Genomic DNA, 20,709 nt, shown 5'->3' with positions numbered 1-20,709 from the left:
AAGAATCTTCCTCTTAGATAATGATCACATATTTGCATAGAGTTATTTGCACACACATTATCTCATTTGACCCTTAAATTATCCCCACGAGGAAGGCAGAACAGGGCTTGAGCGTGAAATGGTTGGCTTAAGGTCACTTAGCTAGTAAGTCACCCAGCCTTGAATCTAGATCCACTCATTTTAAACTCCATATTTTCAACATTCACTTGGATAAACCCTAAGATTCCAAATGAGCAGATTTTCCAACAACTTTTTGTTGAATTCTGTCATCCAGAATAGTGTTGGGCACACTGGAAATTCATTCAAAATCATTTTAAACTCTTTTTACATATTTTGAAAAGAATGCCAGGGTAAAGATATAAATAACATCTCTGTTTTGTGCCTCTTTCAGCACTTTACCTTCCCCTTCTCTCCCCTAAATGCTCCTGAAATTTTGACTTAAGCAAGCCATTGCTATTCCTTCTTTCATGGAGTTAACCTTGAAAAGTGTTGGTAGAGGAGACTATGAATCTACCGTTATTTTTAGCTGACAGGGAGTCGAGAATTGATATTTTTCATTAAGACATTAAGCAGTATTGAATGTCTGAGACAGGAGTGACTAACCTGTGAGTACTTTTTAACTTCTGCAGAAGGAGTTAGGCATGTGCTTTTCAAGTAGCCGAATTTCTGTTAGCTGCTGGTACATACCTCTCCCATATAACTCATAAGACGATATGATCTGACTAAATTAAGCAATAGGACAAAATAGAAATACCACCCCAAATTAGAGAGGGCAGGAAAGAAATTTCATGGCTGAATATAAGTAAAGAACAGAGCCAATGAACAGTAATAGTTGTATGGTAAAGGCAAGAACTATTTTTACCTTTGGACAGTGTAAAATTTACACTATGTGTTCTGTATTTCCAAACTTGACTGTCCTTACTGAGCTCCAAACTAGTGCATTCAGTTGCCTATACAACAGTCCCACAAATATTGAACAGGGTTAAATCAGAATTCTGTATTTTCTTCAAATAAAATCATACACAAAATGAATCAGCTTTTTCCTCTCTTCCTTAGTTCTGTAAATGACATCAATATCTACCTTGTTGCTTAGGCCAAAAAAGAAGAGGAATAATGAGTGCTGTTTGGAATAAGGTTGGGAAATTGCATATCTAAAGAGTGCAGTCATAGAAGACTTCTCTCTGAAATGGCATTTGAGCTAAGACTTGAAGGAGGTAGAAAATGAAGGAGGTGCATGTATCTGGAATCAGATGGGTGTAGGTCGGGGTTATGTCTCTGTCTCCCTCTGGAGAAAAAGGGGGGCATGCTTACTGATCACTAAGGGATTTGGGTTCCCTAAGCTCAGCAGTTGCAGGGGTCATCTCTCTGTCTTCAGATCACCTTGTGCAGCCCCACTTAATCAGTGGACAGATCATCCAGACAGAAAATCCATAAGGAAACACTGGACTTAAATGGCACATTAGACCAAATGGACTTACTAGATACATATGGAACATTCTGTCAAAAAGCAGCAGAATATATAGTCTTTTCAAGTGTACATTGAACATTCTCCAGAATAGATCATGTGCTAGGCCACAAAACAAGTCTCAGTAAATTTAAGAAAATTGAAATCATAACATGTATCTTTTCCAACCATGATGCTATAAGCCTAGAAATCAACTACAAGGAAAAAAAAAAAAAAAACCTTCAAAAAAAACACAAACATATGGAGGCTAAATAGTATGCTACCAAACAACCACAGGGTCACCAGAGAAATCAAAGAGGAAATTTTTTAAAACCCTGGAGACAAATGAAAATGGAAACACAGTGATCCAAAATCTGTGGGATGCAGCAAAAGCAGTTCCAAGGGGAAAGTTTATAGCAATACAAGCCTACTTCAGGAAATAAGAAAAATGTCAAATAAACAACCTATCTGTTTACCTAGAATTAGAGAGTGAAGAATAAACAAAACCTAAAGTTAGTAGGAGGAAAGAAGTTATAAAGACCAGAGCAGAAATAAATGAAATCAAGGCAGGGGAAAAAAAAGAAAAAGTCAATGAAATGAAGAGTTGATTCATTGAAAAGATAAAAAAAAAATTGATAAACCTTTAGCCAGACTCATCAAGAAAAAAAGATGGCCCAAATCAATAAAATCAGAAGAAAAAAAAAGAGAGAAGTTACAACAAATACCACAAAAATACAAAGAATCATAGCAATTACCACAAATAGCTGTATGCCAATAAAATAGGCAACCTGGAAGAAAGGGAAAAATTCCTAGAAATGTATAATTTCCCAAGATTGAACTGGGAAGAAATAGAAAATAAGAATAGACCAATTACCAGTAATGAAATTGAATGAGTAATTTAAAAACTCTCAGCAAATAAAAATCCAGGACAGATGGCTTCATAGGTGAATTCTACCAAACATCTAGAGAATTAACATCTAGAAGAAGGAACATTTCTGGACTCATTCTTTGAGGCAGCATCACCCTGATACCAAAACCAAACACAGACACCACACACACAAAAAACAGAAAACTAGGAGTTCCCATCATGGCGCAGTGGTTAACGAATCCACTAGGAACCATGAGGTTGCGGGTTCAGTCCCTGCCCTTGCTCAGTGGGTTAACGATCTGGCGTTGCCGTGAGGCGTGGTGTAGGTTGTAGACGCGGCTCGGATCCCGCGTTGCTGTGGCTCTGGCGTAGGCCAGTGGCTACAGCTCCAATTCGACCCCTAGCCTGGGAACCTCCATATGCCGCAGGAGCGGCCCAAGAAATGGCAAAAAGACAAAAACAAAACAAAACAAAAAAAACAAAAAACAAAAAAGAAAACTATAGGCCAGTATCACTGATGAACATAGGTGAAAAAAATCCTCAACAAAATATTACCAAACTGAATTCAGCAATATGTTAAAAGGATCATACACCATGATCAAGTTGGATTTATCCCAGGGATGCAAGGATTGTTCAGTATGTACAAAATTACTGTGATAATACCACATTAACAAATTGGAGAATAAAAATCATATGATCATCTTAATAGATGCAGAAAACTTTTGACAAATTCAACATCCTTTTAGAAACTCTCCACAGTTAGGTATGGAGGGAATATACCTCAATGTAATAAAGGCCATATATGACAGACCTATAGCTAACATCATACTCAACAGTGAGAAGATGAAAGCATTTCCTTTAAAATCAGAACCAAGACAAGGATGCCCACCCTCCCCACTTTTATTCAACATAGTACTGGAAGTCCTAACCACAGCAATCAGATAAGAAAAAGAATTAAAAGGAATCCAGGAGTTCCCACAGCGGCGCAGTGGTTAACAAATCCAACTAAGAACCATGAGGTTTCACGTTCGATCCCTGGTCTTGCTCAGTGGGTTAGTGATCCACCGTTGCCGTGAGCTGTGGTATAGGTCACAGATGCAGCTTGGATCCCGTGTTGCTGTGGCTCTGGCGTAGGCTGGCGGCTACAGCTCCGATTCGACCTCCATATGCCACGGGAGCAGCCCAAGAAATGGCAAAAAGACAAAAAATAAAAATAAAAAATAAAAAGGAATCCAAATTGGAAAGCAAGAAGTAAAACTTTCGCTATACATAGAAAATCTTAAAGATGCCACCAAAAAAAAAAAATTATCACTATTAAAAGAGTTTAGCAAAGTTGCAAGATATAAAATTAATATAAAGACATCTGTTGCATTTCTGTTTCTATACACTGACAGTGAACTATCAGAAGGAGAAATTAAGAAAACAATCCCAAATTGGGTTGTGATGATCATTGTACAACTATAAATGTAATAAAATTCACTGAGTAATAAAAAAAAAAATCCCATTTATCATAGCATCAAAAATAATAAAATTAGAAATTTCCATTGTGGCTCAGTGGTAATGAACTCAACTAGTAACCACGAGGATGTGGGTTCAATCCCTGGCCTACCTCAGTGGGGTAAGGAACTGCACTCAGTGGGTTGCAGTGAGCTGTGGGTAGGTCTCAGACACGGCTTGGATCCTGTGTGGCTGTGGTGTAGACTGGCAGCTGCAGCTCCAATTCAACCCCTAGCCTAAGAACCTCCATATGCTGCAGGTGCAGCCCTCATAATAATAATAATAATAATAGGGATAAACCTAACTGAGGAGGTAAAGGACTTGTACTCATAAAATTCTAAAACATTGATGAAAGAAACTGAAGATAACACAAACAGATGGAAAGATATGCCATGTTTGTAAATTAGAAGAATTAATATTGTTGAAATGTCATAGTACTCAAGGCAGTCTACATATTCAGTGCAATCTCTGTCAAAACAACAATGGCATTTTTCACAGAAATAGAACAAATAATTCTAAAATGTGTATGGAAACGCAAAAGATCCCAAATGGCTAAAACAGTCTTAAGAAAGAAGAACAGAACTAGAAGTATTATTCTCCCTGACTTGGGACTATACTACAAAGCTACACTAATCAAAGCAGTTTGGTATCAGCATGAAAACAGACACAAAGATTACTAGATCAATGGAACAGAATAGAGAGCCCAGAAATAAACCCAAGAGCTTATGGTCATTTAATTTATAACAAAGGAGACAAGAATATGCAATGGAGAAAAGACAGTCTCTTCAGTAAGTGGTTCTGAGAAAACTGGATAGTATATGTAAAATAATGACATTTGTATATTTTCTCACACTATATACAAAAATTAACTCAAAATGGGTTAAAGACTTAAATATAAGATCAGAATCCATAAAACTCCCAAAAGAAAACATAGAACATTCACAGAATAAATCATAGCAATTTTTTTTGGATCTGTCTCCTAAGCCAAAGGAAACCAAAGCAAAAATAAACAAGTGGGATCTAATTAAATTTAAAAAACTTTGCACAGCAAAAGAAACCATAGACTGGAGTTCCCTCATGGCTTAGTGAACTAAGGATCTGTCAAGCAACCACAGACTAAAGGAAAAGGCAACCTACTGAATGGGAGAAAATATTTGCAAATGATATGAATGATAAGGTGTTAATACCCAAAATATATAAACAGTTGATATAGCTCAATGTCAAAAAAAAAATTTTAAATGAGCAGAATACCTGAATAGACATTCTTCCAAAGATGATATACCAACAGGCACATGAAAAGATGCTCACCAATGACTAATCATCAGAGAAATGCAAATCAAAACCACAATGAGGAGTTCTTGTCATGGCTCACCAGTAATGAACCAGACTAGGATCCACAAGGATGTGGGTTTGATCCCTGGCCTTGCTCAGTGGGTTAAGGATTTGGTATTGCCATGAGCTATGACATAGATCACAGATGCAGCTTGAATCCCATGTTGCTGTGGCTGTGGCATAGGCCAGCAGCTGTAGCTCTGATTCGACTCCTAGCCTGGGAACTTCCATATGCTACAGGTGCAGCCCTAAAAAGCAAACAAACAAACAAAAAAAAACCCACAAAAGAACAAAAAACCAAAACCACAATGGTTTATCAGAGTGGCTGCCGTCAAATAGACCACAAATAACAAATATCGGTGAGGATGTGAAGAAAAGGGAACTCTTGTACACTCTTGGTGGGAATGTAGATTGGTGCAGCCATTGTGGAAAACAGTCTGGATGTTCCTCAAAAAACTAAGAATAGAACTATGAACAATGTATGACCCAGTAATTCCCTTCTTAGGTATATGGGGAAAAAACCATGAATTTAAAAAGATACATGCACCCCAGTGTACATAGCAGCATTATGTATAATTGCCAAGATATGAAAGCAACCTAAGTGTGTATAAGAGTGAAATTTGCAGTGCCATTTGCAGCACCATGAATGGACCTAGAAGGTATTATGCTTAGTGAGATAAAATAAATAAATATAGCAAAACAGAAATAGACTCACAGATATAGAGAATATACTCTAATGGTTACCAGTAGGGAGAGGGAAGTGGGGAGGGGCAAGTTAGGCATAGGGGATTAAGAAGTACAAAATATAAGCTATAAGGATATATTTTACAGTACAGAAAATATAGCAAATATTTTATAATAATTATAAGTGGGGAGTTGGCATAGTGGCGCAGGGGAAACAAATCTGACTAGTAACCATGAGATTGCAGGTTCTATCCCTGGCCTTGCTCAGTGGGTTAAGGATCCAGCATTACTGTGAGCTGTGGTGTAGGTTGCAGACGAGGCTCAGATCTGGTGTGGCTGTGGCTGTGGCTGGCAGCTGTAGCTCGGATTAGACCCCTAGCCTGGGAACCTCCATATGTCACGAGTGTAGCCCTAGAAAGAAAGAAAAAAAAATTATAAATGGAGTATAGCCTGTTAAAAAAAATTTTTTTTTTTTTTTTGCTTTTATTAGATCTGCACTCCCAATATCAGGGACAATAGAGGGGACATTGAGAGGATAATAAAGGAGTATTGTGAATAAGCTTCTGGCAATAAGTTTGATAATTTAGGTAAAATAGTCAAATTCCTTAAAGGACACAGACTTTCAAAGCTTACTCATAAAGAAAGATAATAGTTTTATATCTTTAATAGTTTTATATCTTTAATAGATATTGAATTAGCACATAAAATTTTTTCAACAAAGGAAATTCCAGGCCTAGATAGCATATTAATTACCCTTGAATTCTGCCAGACTTTTAAGATGAAAATAATACTATTTCAGTAGAAATTCTTCCAGATATTAATAGACAAGGACATTTTCCCAACTTTTTTTATGAGACATTACCTTAATACCAGTACCTTAATACCTTAATACCATTATAAAAATAGAAAACTACAGATCAATACTGCTCTCAGACATAGGCAAAAAAAATCCTCAGTAAAATATTAGCAAACCAAATCTATCAGTATATCAAATGAATAACACATCATGATCAATTGGCATGTGTCCTGGGAATTCAAGGCAGGCTCAACATTTAAAAATTAACTGGTGTAATTTACTATATTACACTAGACAAATCTTAAGACTGCAGAAGAAAAACCATACGATCGTCTCAATACATGCAAGAAAAACATTTGTCAAAATTCAGCATTCTTCCATTATTTTCTAAAAAACTATGAAAACTTCCTCAATCTGGTACTAAGTTTAATTTTTCTGAAAATAATAAAACGTGAATTCTTTGGAAAGAGAGAAGTTTATACGTAATAAATTAATCAAGTAAAAATAGAAGAGTTGTTCATTGACCCTCAGTAATGTATTAAACTAATGGTGCTTGTGTTGTTGTTGTTGTTGTTTTGGCCATGGCACACAGCCACTTTATGTGGGATCTCAGTTCCCAGACCAGGAATTGAACCCAGGCCACAGTGGTGAAAACACTGAGTCCTAACCACTAGATCTCCAGGAAAGTCCCTCGTCATTTAGTTTTAACCAGCGGGCTCTCCTGAAAGTTCCTTTCCATTGATTTCACTTGCTAGTCCTAACTGGTTTGGATGAGATGACCTTTGCCACCAAACTTGTTATAAATTTTTCGCCCATATCAGGCATAAAATCAGGAATGTAGACATATAACTACAAAGAAATACTACTGATTGGATACGCTGGTAGGGTAGAACATTTCTGGCTTTCATCCTTAACAGATAACTTTTACATGTATTAGTATTATCTCCTATGTGGTAGATAGGGTAACTTTGTCATTTTATAAATGAAGATACTGCGATAGACCTAATAATAATCATAGCATCTGACACTTTGTGAGCACTTAGCATGTCTCAGGCATTGTTCTTAGCACTCGGCAAGTATTAACTTACTTAATTCTAAGAATAACCCTATGAGGCAGACACTATATTCTTCCTCATTTATAGATCAGGAAAGTCAGGCATGGAAAAGTTAAAATAACTTGCCTAAGTTTATAAAGAAGGCTTGGGGTTTAAACCAAAGCAATCTGACACCTGGTAAGTGCTCTAAACCACTACATGAGGCTACATCTGGAAGAAGTTGAGCTCTTACAAGTCACATTGTTAGTAAGATTCTTAACTAGGGCTCTGCCTTTGAGCAGTTTGTAGTGTACACTTCCATGCTGTCTAAATCCATTTAATTATACACGGAGTTCCCTGATGGCTCACTGGGTTAAGGATCCGGTGTTGTCACTGCTGTGGCGTGGGTTGGATCCCAGGAACTTCCACATGTCATGGGTTTGGCAAAAAAATAAATGGATAAATAATCCATTTAATTATTCATGTTTGATCTATGTCTTGTCCTCCAATTACATTGCATTCATCGTTCTCTCTTTCTTTTCTTGCCTTTTGTCTTTTTAGAGCCGCACCCACAGGCATTTGGAGGTTCCCAGGCTAGGGATCAAGTGGGAGCTGTAGCTGCTGGCCTTCGCCACAACCACAGCAACATGGGATCCAAGCTGCGTCTGCGACCTACACCACAGCTCACGGTAATGCCAGATCCTTAACCCACTGAGCAAGGCCAAAGATTGAACCCGCATCCTCAGTGGATGCTAGTCAGGTTCCTTAACCACTGTGCCACAACGAGAGCTCCGTTTCTTTTTATTTTATTTATTTATTTATTTATTTATTTTTTGCTATTTCTTTGGGCTGCTCCCGTGGCATATGGAGATTCCCAGGCTAGGGGTCGAATCGGAGCTGTAGCCACTGGCCTATGCCAGAGCCACAGCAACGCGGGATCCGAGCCGCTTCTGCAACCTACACCACAGCTCACGGCAACGCCGGATCGTTAACCCACTGAGCAAGGGCAGGGACCGAACCCGCAACCTCATGGTTCCTAGTCGGATTCGTTAACCACTGCGCCACGAGAGGAACTCCCGTTTCTTTTTAAATTTTTTTTTCTTTTATTGAATTTTAGTTGCTGTAAATGAATGTAATATGATGATGTAAGTGTAAATTACATTGCATCTTTCTTTAAGACACAAGATAGCATCTATTTTCTTTGTAAATTCTCTGGATATCTCACTGAGTAGGGTCATCAGTGTGTTGATTAAAAACACAAAAACTTGAGGTAAAACCAAAATTTAAAAAAAATTGTCGCTGAATTTATTTATTTTACACATATAAAATGCTCATTTAAAAATAAGGAGACATTTTTTAAAAATCAGTTTCAGCACCTGCTGTGTCTAAACTCTGTGAACGAAATTTTATACCAGAATTCCCCAAAAAAGCTTAAAATCTGACTTGGGAAAAATAAGACCCATAGGCACATGTTGAAAACCAACCTGTCATGGACAAAATAAGCAACTTGCAAAGGAGTTGGTGCCAGCAAACTGCCTGAGATAAAGAAATGATTTATTTGGAATCAACAGCACTGTGGCCAGGCATTGCTGCCTTTGTTTTCACTCATTGCCATAGAGTTTCAAGGCACAAGTTTTTTAGGGTTCTGCCTCCCACTGGGTCTCTACTTTCCAGAATAAATCCATTTCAGTCGCATTTATATTATATTATGTGCTTTCCACTATAAGAGAAAAGCTTGGGGGCCACTTGAGCAATTAATATTTAGGAGAGTAACCCTGGAAGAAAATTTGTTAAAATGTTCAGCAATAGCTGTGAAAGGAAATTCCCCTGCAGAACAGCAGGTTTAGGATCTGGCATTGCCTCAGCTGTGGTGCAGGTCACAGCTGCAGCACTGGTTTGATCCTTGGCCTGGAAATTTCCACATGCCATAGGTGTGGACAAAAAAAAAGAAAGAAACAACTGTTAGTAACTTAAAACATTTTACCTACGAAATAGAAAACATGATGTAAATAGAAATACTCAACATTGTAAAAGACAGAAAATTTTTATATTTTTGCATGTCTGATTATAACAACTTGTCTATAGGATATAGTATAATTTCTTGAATAAAAAGTGACCTATAGTTTTCTTGATTTATTAACATCATGGTTTTTAAGTGATTTCCTAAGAAATGGTGACATTCTTTTAGTTTTTAACGACAAGTGTTAAGAGATGGTGTTATTTCCAGAATGTTACTCTGTTAGCATCTTGCTACATAGTTCAGGCTGTACTGTGACATGAAACAAAAAAAAATTACAGCTTCCTGTTAATTATCCCTGGTGATCAGGGATAAGACTTAAGTGGATAAATTAAATCAATAACCCTAAAACATCATTTTAGCCATTAGCTTCAAATTCCTTTCTTAAGACCTTTTTTGAGGTCACCATCAAGCCTCAATATTAACAAATTTTAAGCTTTAGCTTTCTCTTCCTGGGTGCTGCTCTCTAAATGAAATATAAATGCAAGGTGAGGCAGCACAAGAAAGAGCAGAATTCAGGAGCCTACTTAATTCAAACAGTGGGTAATCAACCCTGAATATTCAGGAGTTGGCTCTGATTCAGTCATCAAAGTCTTTGTAGAGGGGACTGATTTAGGAGAACTAGCGGATTAAAAGCCAGGTCACTTAAGAAATGGAACAATGATCATTTGACTATGATATGAGAAAGGCATCTGCTGAGAATTCATCTCCTACATGCACTTGTTTAAAAAAATAACACTTTACATTCCAGGTGATCACCTTCTTTAGCTCACGGTTACTACAGGCTGGAGCTGAGCTGTCAGTGGAACGGGTCCTGGAAATCATCAAGCAAGGGGTTGTCGCGCTGCCCAAAGACAGGCTGAAGGTAAGACTGGCAAAAGAAACGTACCGTTGTATCACTGATGTAAATATTGGCGTCTGAGCAGGCTCTATTCAGACTCATACCACTTACCCTGCACTTGCGCTAGAAAAGGCTCTCTGAATATGGCCTACGCTATAGAAGTGACACACAAAACTGCGATGAAGGATTCTGACATTTTTCCAAAAGAAATAACAAGAGAAGGACTGTCTTCCTACCACTGCATAGCCTGTGAGTGAATAAAGGAGCACCTTATTTTTCAACCCAGTGAAATAAATTCAGTCTTCTAAGTGTCATCGGGGGCTGATGGGAAGGTGGTGGAGATGATCACTACAGGAGCTGATACTTACAAAATGTGGACTCGGTGCTTTGCAGGGGTTGGGGGTGGATTATCAGTGTCTCACATATATTAACTCTGTTAGTCCTCACAGCAGTCCTTTAAGGGTGAGTAGTGTTATCTTAACCTTCAGATGAGGAACCTGGTGCACAGAGAGGCTAAGTAGCTTACCCAAAGCTGTGCAATTAGAAAATGAGGGAACAAGGAGATTCACACCAAGGCAGTCTGGCTCCAGAGAGCCTGCTCGTAATCACCACGCTATTTACTGGATGCCTAGGTATAGCTGTAGAAAAGGGGACCATTTCACAAAACAGGTGGGGGAAATGTTTGTCCTTTGAGAAGGCAGTTAGACTTGTGTGTATTACATTAGGCATTTGCATTAGGTATATTCTTGAAGTGATCTCATGATACAAGAGTCATACTTGAAGACTAGTTTTCCCATAGGAAAAGATGTAATGGGGACATTTGCAGGGAATGTATGAATGTACAGTAGTGTCGCCTGTTTTTACTTTAATACTTCTATTAACTTTTTTCCTTCATTATCTCTAATTTTTTTTTTAAAGTTTAACAGCATACAGGGTATTACCATGAATGTTTAGCCTTCTTCACAGTGTTGTGTCACACTGTGTGATACAAGTTTCTGCTCCAAAGTTACTGTTTTGCAGGCTGTGTTTTTCAGCATTAACACTAGAACCGCTGCTTAATAAACGTTGTAGAATACAAAAATATTTTCAGTTATAACAACAGACTGTGTAGAGCAACAGCACATGAGTCATAATCACTTGCCAGAATTCCACTGTATGTAAACTGCGGTTCACACAGGGTGAGCAAAGGCGAAGGGGTTTCTTGCTTATCAGCTAAAATGGCACCACCATGTGGCAGTAGCAGAAAACCTGATTACAGTTCACCAGACCCTCCAGCTTTGACTTTACTCTCTTCCTGACAATTCCTTAAGTGTGGAGAATTTTCATTATTTCCTTTCTTACATAACGTAAGACCCCTGAAGTCTTTTGGGCTTTTTTCTCACTGTTTCAAATTTATTTATACCATGTTAACCCATACAAAACCCCACGATGAGTAGACCGGCAACTCAAAGGAAGTGGTGGATCTTTGTGTTTAAGCTAAGTCAGGGAAGAAGTGGAACTGTCAGGAGGCTGTAAGGAAAAGACAATGCAGAAGTCAAGGGAAGGGGGATATGATGAGATCAAAGAATCAGTGTAGTAGAAGCAATGGAAACTGTGATTAGAGAGCAGTATATGTAGACCAATGATGTTAAAAAGGAGCTGATTTCCATGACAACATGGCCTGGATTCAGCCATGAGTGAGGGGCTGAAATGATACAGATGTGAATGAAAGTCCATGTGACTGAACCAGTTAATGACTTGGAAGCCAAGGATGGGCATCATAGTCAGCCAGGATGATGAGCTATGGGATGGAAAGAAAGACTGAGCCAGATGCTACAGTAAGTGGGGGAGTAGCCTAGGAGTAAGACCCAGGTTTCAGTTACTGAAGTGGTGAGAAGAGACGATTCAGGACAGGGACTAAGAATGTAGGGATTCATAAAAACCATAAAATGGGGTTTGAAAGGGCCGTGTGGGCTGTCGGAGGGAGAGAAGCAGCAGGAGGTTGGTTCAGGGGAGAGGAAGCACAAAGCAGAATAGGGGCAAAAGTACAGGAGAAGATGGCAATGACCAATGCCAAGGACCTTGGATGTTAGGTTAAAGCTTGTCACAAGATTCCATCAGGATCAGCACTGAATGCATCTTTATCAAGCATCTGCTCTGTAACAAGCTATTGCTCTAAGTGCTTGGGTGCACAGTGAGCAAAGATCCCTACCCTTCCAGTGCTCCTGGACTAGCAGGAGGAAACAGACAATGAACAATCAGCATAATATAATGAGTAACAAAATGATCTAGTGTACTAGAATGTGATAAATACTCTGGAAAATAAGGAAATGATAAAACAGGTTAAGGGTGTTTGGGGTATCAGTGAGGATGTGGTGGGAACAAGTTGTAGAATTCCAGAGATCCAGGTCCAGACAACCTTTAGGGAAAAGGGGGTTAGGGGAATTAGGTATACAGATTCAGGGGAGAGTCCCAGGCAGTAAGGACATCTCCTAAAAAGGTCCAAAGCCAGAAGGGTAACAATCATATTGTGGAAATGAAAAGAGCAAAGCAGATAGAGCTGTGAGGACAAGGACAGAGGAGCAGGAGCTGAACAGAGATGCTAAGTGTGGGGAGGTGCAGTGCAAGATTTTGAGGAGTGGCGTGGTGGGGTTTTGATTTTAATAGGATCACTCTGGCTGATGTGTTTAGAGTAGACTATAAGCAGAGGGATCAATTAGATTTTTGTTTGACTTGGACCATGGCGGAAAGGTGGAAATGCTGACAGACTTTATCCAAGAAGTTGTCTGATGGGCAGAGAAGTGCTCTTAGGCCTTTTAGGAGATAGCCAGAGTCTGCACTGAACACAGAGGTTCTGACGGACTAGTAAGAGAACTAGTCTGCGAGTATTGGAAGAATTGTTATTGGAACTGGATTTGGACTTGGACTAGATGGTCTCTAGGACAACTTCCAGACGTTGGCTAACTGAGTCTGTCATGGTGAGATGCCTGGCTCTGCTTTGCCAAATGTTGTGCGACTCAGCAGTGCACATGGGTCAATATGCCACTAGTATATAGAGGCTGTCACGACAGTTCGGAGCAAACTCTGGGTGTCACACCTTAAGGCAACGTGGAAAACTTTCAGAAAATCTCCCAAACTGAAAGAACATAGGGATTCATTAGGGGAGTTCACAGGTACCAAGCAGAAGGGACTTGTCTTCAAGGACTGGAAGAATTGTGTGTGAAAGCAGATTAGGACTTATTATGTATGGCCTCAGGAACAGGACCATTGATAGAAGCCATATACAGGTACCTGCATTTCAGTCCCACATAAGGACACACTTTCTAACAAATGGAACTACAGTTGACACTTGACCAATGCATGGGTTAAGACGCTCCACGCAGTTGAAGACCCAGATATAACTTACAGTCAGACCACTGTATCCACAATTTCTCTGAACTCAGGAATTCAGCCAACCATGGATTATGTAGTACTGTGGTATCTACTGTTGGAAAAGTGCATAAGTGGATCCATGCAGTTCAAATCCTTATTATTCAAGGGTCAACTGTATTTAGAAATGGAATAGGCAAGTTCTGGGAAGTAGTACATTTACTCTCACCGGAGATATTAAAATAATAGGTTGAGGAGTTCCCGTCGTGGCGCAGTGGTTAACGAATCCGACTAGGAACCATGAGGTTGCGGGTTCGGTCCCTGCCCTTGCTCAGTGGGTTAAGGATCTGGCATTGCTGTGAGCTGTGGTGTAGGTTGCAGACACGGCTCGGATCCCGCGTTGCTGTGGCTGTGGTGTAGGCCAGAGGCTGCGGCTCCGATTTGACCCCTAGCCTGGAAACCTCCATATGATGCAGGAGTGGCCCAAGAAATAGCAAAAAGACAAAAAAATAAAATAAAATAAAGTAATAGGTTGATGGCCACTTGACAGGGGTGTAAACAGGTTCTATCTTGGATGTGGCGCTTCCTTTCGGTACCAGCTGACTAGCACCGTGAATGGAGGAGTCTAAGGCTGAGTTCAGGTACAGCATGGAGTGCTGAGATCCATTAACAATGCCCACCACTGATAACAGGAGCAGAAAGTAAGGTACACATATGCAATTATTTGCTGTTCCAATTGTAAGGCTTCAAATATTGGTTGGGAAATCCAACTATGTGACTTTTAAGACCCTTTCCATTCCTAAAAGTGTAATCCTGACCATGCATATCTAAAACTGTCATTCTCCACAAAGCAGGAAACTGCATACATTTTTGATAACAGTTTTCACTCTCAGAAGACACAAGAGGCAATAAGGAAATATTATTAATCTGGGGATTTTTTGTGACAAGCGCTCACCTTTGAGGACAGAGTCAGATTTGTATGCCAAAAGAACATAAATTGCTAAAAGTTGTATGTGGCTCTTAAGAAAAATTTGGTTCACAGAGGATGGAAGACACAATTTACAATGTTGACTATCCAATCCCTGATTGTCCTGTGCAAACAAATATGAGAACCGTGTTTGTACTGAAGTTATCTCTTTTCAACTCTGCATCGCAATTGCCTCCTCCTCTGTGTGTAGTTCTGAGTTGGAGTCGCCAAGGAGAGGCACACTTGCATGCGATTCAGAAGGCAGAAGAGAAGGAGCCATTATTCTCCAGAGGCAGCTCCTGCCTGACTTGGTGCTGTAGGTGGCAGGGGTTGTCGATGGCATCTCAGAGATCCTGAGATTTGCAGCCACTTCAGTTAGCTCTTGAGAACCACCCACTTCGGTGCTAAGGAGAGTCTTCTGTTACAGCTTCTCTGATCTTGCCTTTCCAACAGTTGCATAAGCCTCTTTTTTCCTTACAAAACCCTTTATACTTGAGTTATAGAGAGTGGCTTCTGTTTTCCCTACCAAATCTGTCAGAGAAAGTAAAAGCCCTGATTTCAAACAGAAAGCAATTTAATACCGGAAATTCAAAAGTCGTAAGGACTAGGGAAGCCAACTTCAGTGAAAACCAGTGCTGGCTTTCAGGAAATCAAAAGTGGCAAGAATGTCATCCCCGATGGTCTGGCCTGCCTGCAGCATCCATGTGGGGGTCTGCAAGAAGATTGCGAGAAACCACCAGCAAAACTTCCGCTGAAGCCCACAGACCTGCCCACCACTGTTACCAGACCACCAGTGGCCTGTTTCTCTTCTTCCTTCTGAAATGCAAGTTCCTCTCATTGCCACAGTCTAACCCAAAACCCTTCAGAGGTATGCTAGGAAATGCAGTTTCCAGGTTTCAGCATGAAAAGGAGTGAAAGGTGCCTGAGTTCCAACAACCTGATATATGATCAAAGGAAACTAAAGCAGTATGAGAAGTTTCTTCACGAGCATGGATTTTTTTCAAGGATATATGCAAAAGATAGAATGGTATGTACAGAGGCCATATGTAATGGAGCGACATGAATTTATACAGCTGTTTTCCAAAGACTCAAATTGAAAGGGAACTTTGATCCTCTGAGAGGAGAAAGCAAAGAAAATTAGAAGTTGTGGGCCTTTTGCATTAAGAGCATGGACAAGATTACATGATTGATTGATGCATTCTCCTACTTTCAAATGCTAGTTTATCTCCAGTGAGGATAATCTCAAACAAGAAAAGAATATATCCTTTAATAAAATTGAAGCCCAGGAGTTCCCTTCGTGGCTCAGTGGTTAACAAACCTAACTAGGATCCAAGAGGATGTGGCCTAGCTCAGTGGGTTAAGGATCTGACATTACCATGAGCTGTGGTGTAGGTCACAGGCGCTGCTCGGATTCTGCTTTGCTGTGGCTGGGGTGTAGGCCCACAGCTATAGCTCTGATTCAGCCCCTAGCTTGGGAATTTCCATATGCCACAGGTGCAGCCCTAAAAGGCAAACAAACAAACAAATAAATTAATTAATTCAATTAAAACCCAGAATAAGTATGTGAATTGTACAAGAGCTGCCAGCCTTTTTCAGCATAAAACTCAGATGCAGTTTCTCAAGATGCTGGCAGATGGATGTAAACCTGTGAGTAACATTTGAGACCTCAAGCTCCGCAGTAATACAAGTAATGCTATGAGATGCTTTTCTAAGCACTTTATAGTGCTATGAATTGGTGCTATTTTCCTCATTTTCTAGATGAAGCAGCTAAGGCTCCAAGAGGTTAAATTACTACCCAAGACACACACAAAAAAAATTGGAGTTCCTGTCGTGGCTCAGAGAAAATGAATCCAACTTGGAACCATGAGGCTGCGGGTTCAATCCCTGTCCTCACTCAGTGGGTTAAGGATCTGGCATTGCTGTGGCTCTGGTGTAGGCTGGCAGCTATAGCTCTGATTAGGCCCCTAGCCTGGGAACCTCCATATGCCGCGGGTGTGGGCCCTGGAAAAGTCAAAAAAAAAAAAAAATTACTCCCCAGATACAAAGATAGCCTTCAAACCAAGGCAGTCTTTCTCTGGAGTCTGTTTTGTTCACCACTGTCCTGTACCTTATTTTCTTCCATGCTGGTCAAACCACTCTAGGACCATTAGGTCCCGTCTGAGCATCACATTGGTAAACTAAGCCGTGTGCAGAAGCAGGTGAAGTTATGGCAAAGAACCTGTAAATCACCCAAGGTGAGGACTAGATGGTATATAACCTGGAAAAGAGGATTTCAGGAAAATATAAAAGCTATGTTCAACTACTTTAAGGATTATTCTGTAAAAGAGGAATTATTATGAAATTACTATTTCATGTTATGCCACAGGGCACTGGGTAGTAGCTAAACAAAGACAGGTATTAGTGCCACCTAAGGAAATGTTTTCTGAAGGGTAAAGTTGTTTAGCAGCCTATATGGAGCTTCATGAAATAGTAAAGTATCGTATTCACCAGAAAGTCTGGAGGGTAGATGTTAAAAAACAAAACAAAACAAAACAAACAAAAAAAAAAACACACACCAATTGACAGAGAAACTCAAGTCTATGACATAAGAAAAAAAGTTGAAAGAGTTCCTCTCAGTAAGAAATTACACAGGGTAATCCCAAAGATTTCTTGCCATTCTTAGGGGCCTAGAATTCTGTCTTATAAAATTCCATGGAAAGTTTTTGCAAAGCAGTGCTCTAGTAACATCCTCCTCCAATTTAGAGGTCAAGCCCTGTTGCTTCCTGATAAGGTCTGGAGTCCTTAGGCTGGAATTCTAGACCATCCACAGTCTATCTCTAAGCTGCCGTTCCAGCCCTTTCCCTCCCCCACTTCCCATCACTCCCATGCCCACCCGAGTGCTCTAGCCAACTGGAACCATGGCTGTGCTTTCTTCTTCCTTCCTGCATTTTTGGATTTGCTTACACAGTTTTCTTTTCTCAATACACTATTCTCTCATTTTTGCTTATTCAGATTGTAGGCATTCATTGAAGCCCTTGATAAATTGAATAACTTTTATGAAGCCTTTCCCTTTACTCCTCAACCTACCTGTGCCTCCATCCTCTAAATCTTCTTTGCTTTCTAGGAGCTCCCATTGTGTCTTAGCAAGTTAAGAACCCTACTAGTATCCATGAGGATTTGGGTTCGATCCCTGGCCTCACTCAGTGGGTTAAGGATCTGGCATTGCCATGAGCTGTGGTATAGGCCATTAGATGCAGCTCAGATCTGGCATTGCTATGGCTGTGGCATAGGATGGCAGCTGCAGCTCTGATTTGACCCCTAGCCTGGGAACTTCCATATGATGTGGGTGTGGCACTAAAAATTAATTAATTATTTGCTTAATATTCTTTGCATATACATTCTAGGGACCTCCTCTTCTACCTTGTATATAGTTATTTAAATGTTTTCTCTCTCCCACTCTATAACTTCCTTAAGAATAGCGGTCATGTCTTGGTCATCTGCATCTCCTTGATGCTTATTGGTTCAATGTCTGGTACATAATAGTCGCCCAGTAAATGTGATGAGTTCTTGAATGAAAAGCACACTTTATATACTCTAAAGAAGAAATGGGGGAGTTCCCGTCTTGGCACAGCAGAAACAAATCTGACTAGGAACCATGACGTTTCGGGTTTGATCCCTGGCCTTGCTCAGTAGGTTAAGGATCTGGAGTTGCCATGAGCTGCGGTGTAGGTCATGGACACAGCTTGGATCTGGTGTTGCTGTGGCTGTGGCATTGGCCAGCAGCTACAGCTCCGGTTAGACCCCTAGCCTGGGAACCTCCATATGTTGTGGATGCGGCCCTTAAAAAAAAAAAAAAAAAAGAAGAAGAAGAAAAAAGAAAGAAATGGGGACTTGATAGAATTCAATAGTTTGGGAGTAAAATTTTCTGTCTCCAGACCTGCCTTTCTAATTTTTATTCTACCATCCTCTTTTCAATTTTAATTCATTTAACTGTCTCTCTCTATATGTGTCAGGCACTGTTCTAAACTCTGGATACACAAGTGGACAAAAATAGACAAAAATCCCTGCCTCACAGAGCTTGTGTGGAGGAGATAGACAATAAAATAAATAAGTAAAATATTTACTGTTTTATTTATTTTTTTGTACCCTGATGTTTTTATTTTTTTTCTTTTTTCTAAATTGAAGTGTACAATATAGTGATTCACAATTTTTAAAGGTTATACTTCATTTATGGTTGTTATAAAATATTAGCTCTATTCCCCATTGTATAATATATCCTTGTGGCTTATTTTATAATATTTGCTATTTTAGAAAGTAGTAGATAAAAATAGAGGAGGATAGACAGTGTTGGGAAGGGAGCAGTTTTACATAGGGTGTCCAGAAGAGATTTGAATCAATGCCACCTTGATTTTTTTTTCACATTTTATTTTTAAATAATTTTAGACTTACAGAAAATTTGCAAAAATAGTAGAGACAGTTCATGTAAACCCTTCATCCAGGTTCCCCTGTTGTTAACAATACATATAACTACATATAACTATAGTACAATCATCAAAACCAGAAAATTAACATAAGTACAATGCTGCTAACTAAATTACAGACCTTATTTGAATTATACTAGGATTTTTTTTCCCCTCTCCCAATGTTCTTGTTTCTGTTTCAGAATCCTTTCCAGAGCCCACATTGTATTTAATTCTGAGTCTCCTCCAACCCGTAACTGTTCCTCAGTCTTTCCTTATCTTTCATGACCTTGATTGATACTGTGCATGAGTGCTGGTCGGTTGTTTTGTATAATCCCTCTCAGCTTGGTTTTTTCTTATGTTTCCTCATGTTTACATTAAAGTTACGCATGTTTGGCAAGAATGCCGTGGATGCGACGTGTGTCCCTCTCAGTTCACTGTGTCAGGAGGTACGTGCTGTCAGCCTGTCTCATTGCTGGTGGTGTTACCCTTGATCACTTGGTTAATGTGGTATCTCTCAGAGTTCTCCAGTGAAAAGGCACTGTTTTGCCCTTTGTAATTGATTACTATCTTGGGAGTGAGGCTTTGAGACTGCTAATATCCTGTTTCTCCTCAAACGTCTGCCCTGACTTTATCATTTATCAGTGGAGCTTCCTTACACAGTTATTACTGTGGTGTTGACCTAGTGGCAATTTGGCATTTTATTCTATAGATTATGATTCAATACTGTCATTTACTTATTTGTTGCCCAAAATGTTCTAGCTTTGGCCAGCAGGAGCTCTTCCAGGTTGGCTTTTGTACCTTCCCCAGTCCTGGATCAACCACTTCTTCAGTGAACCCCTGGTTCCTTTTTTTCCTTTTCTTTTTCTCCTTCTTCTTCTTTTTTTTTTTTTTTTTTTTTTTTTTAATGGTACTTAGGAAACAAGACCTGGGCATTAGGCTCCATTCTTCCTAGAACTTTCTGTACCCTTCCTCTTGCTCATCCTTTCACCACCTCTTTCTCTTCTGTGGACAGTCACTGCTTCTTCACTCTGCTCTCATACTCGGGTACTCTTCTTTTTTTGTTTGTTAGTTTTTATGGTCACACTCACAGCTTATGGAAGTTCCCAGGCCAGGGATTGAATCTGAGCTACAGCTACGGCCACACTGGATCCTTTGACCCACTGCACCGGGCCGGGGATTGAACCCACACTTCCGCAGCAGTGACCCAAGCCCCTGAAGTCAGATTCTTGACCCACTGTGCCATGCTGGAACTCAAGTCCACTTCTTCCTTTGTGTGTATCCCTCCCCTATGATAAACCATAGCTCCCTCTTTTGGACTGTCTCTTACTAGTTGTGTCTCCAGTCCATTGTTTTTCTACTTCCAATCCCAATCTTACTTTCTAACTCTTTTAAGTGAATGCTGCTGGCCCCAAGAGCCCCTCCACCAGCCATAGCAGACA

At 39.8% G+C, this 20,709-nt stretch overlaps 1 protein-coding gene across 3 annotated transcripts in view; it reads left to right on the top strand.

Annotated features, from left to right (window-relative positions):
• Window positions 1-20,709, top strand: part of DYM (dymeclin) — a 387,283-nt gene that overhangs the window by 309,059 nt on the left and 57,515 nt on the right. For all 3 annotated transcript variants that reach the window (XM_047764400.1, XM_047764416.1, XM_047764407.1), the window contains one exon: window positions 10,424-10,537. In XM_047764400.1, the coding sequence (XP_047620356.1) occupies window positions 10,424-10,537 (114 nt within the window). The remainder of the gene's footprint in view (window positions 1-10,423; window positions 10,538-20,709) is intronic.

The sequence above is a fragment of the Phacochoerus africanus genome, chromosome 2 (assembly GCF_016906955.1).
Source record: "Phacochoerus africanus isolate WHEZ1 chromosome 2, ROS_Pafr_v1, whole genome shotgun sequence".
Taxonomy (NCBI): Eukaryota; Metazoa; Chordata; class Mammalia; order Artiodactyla; family Suidae; genus Phacochoerus; species Phacochoerus africanus.
Note: the sequence above shows the minus strand (reverse complement) of the source record. Positions and strands in the feature narration are given on the sequence as shown.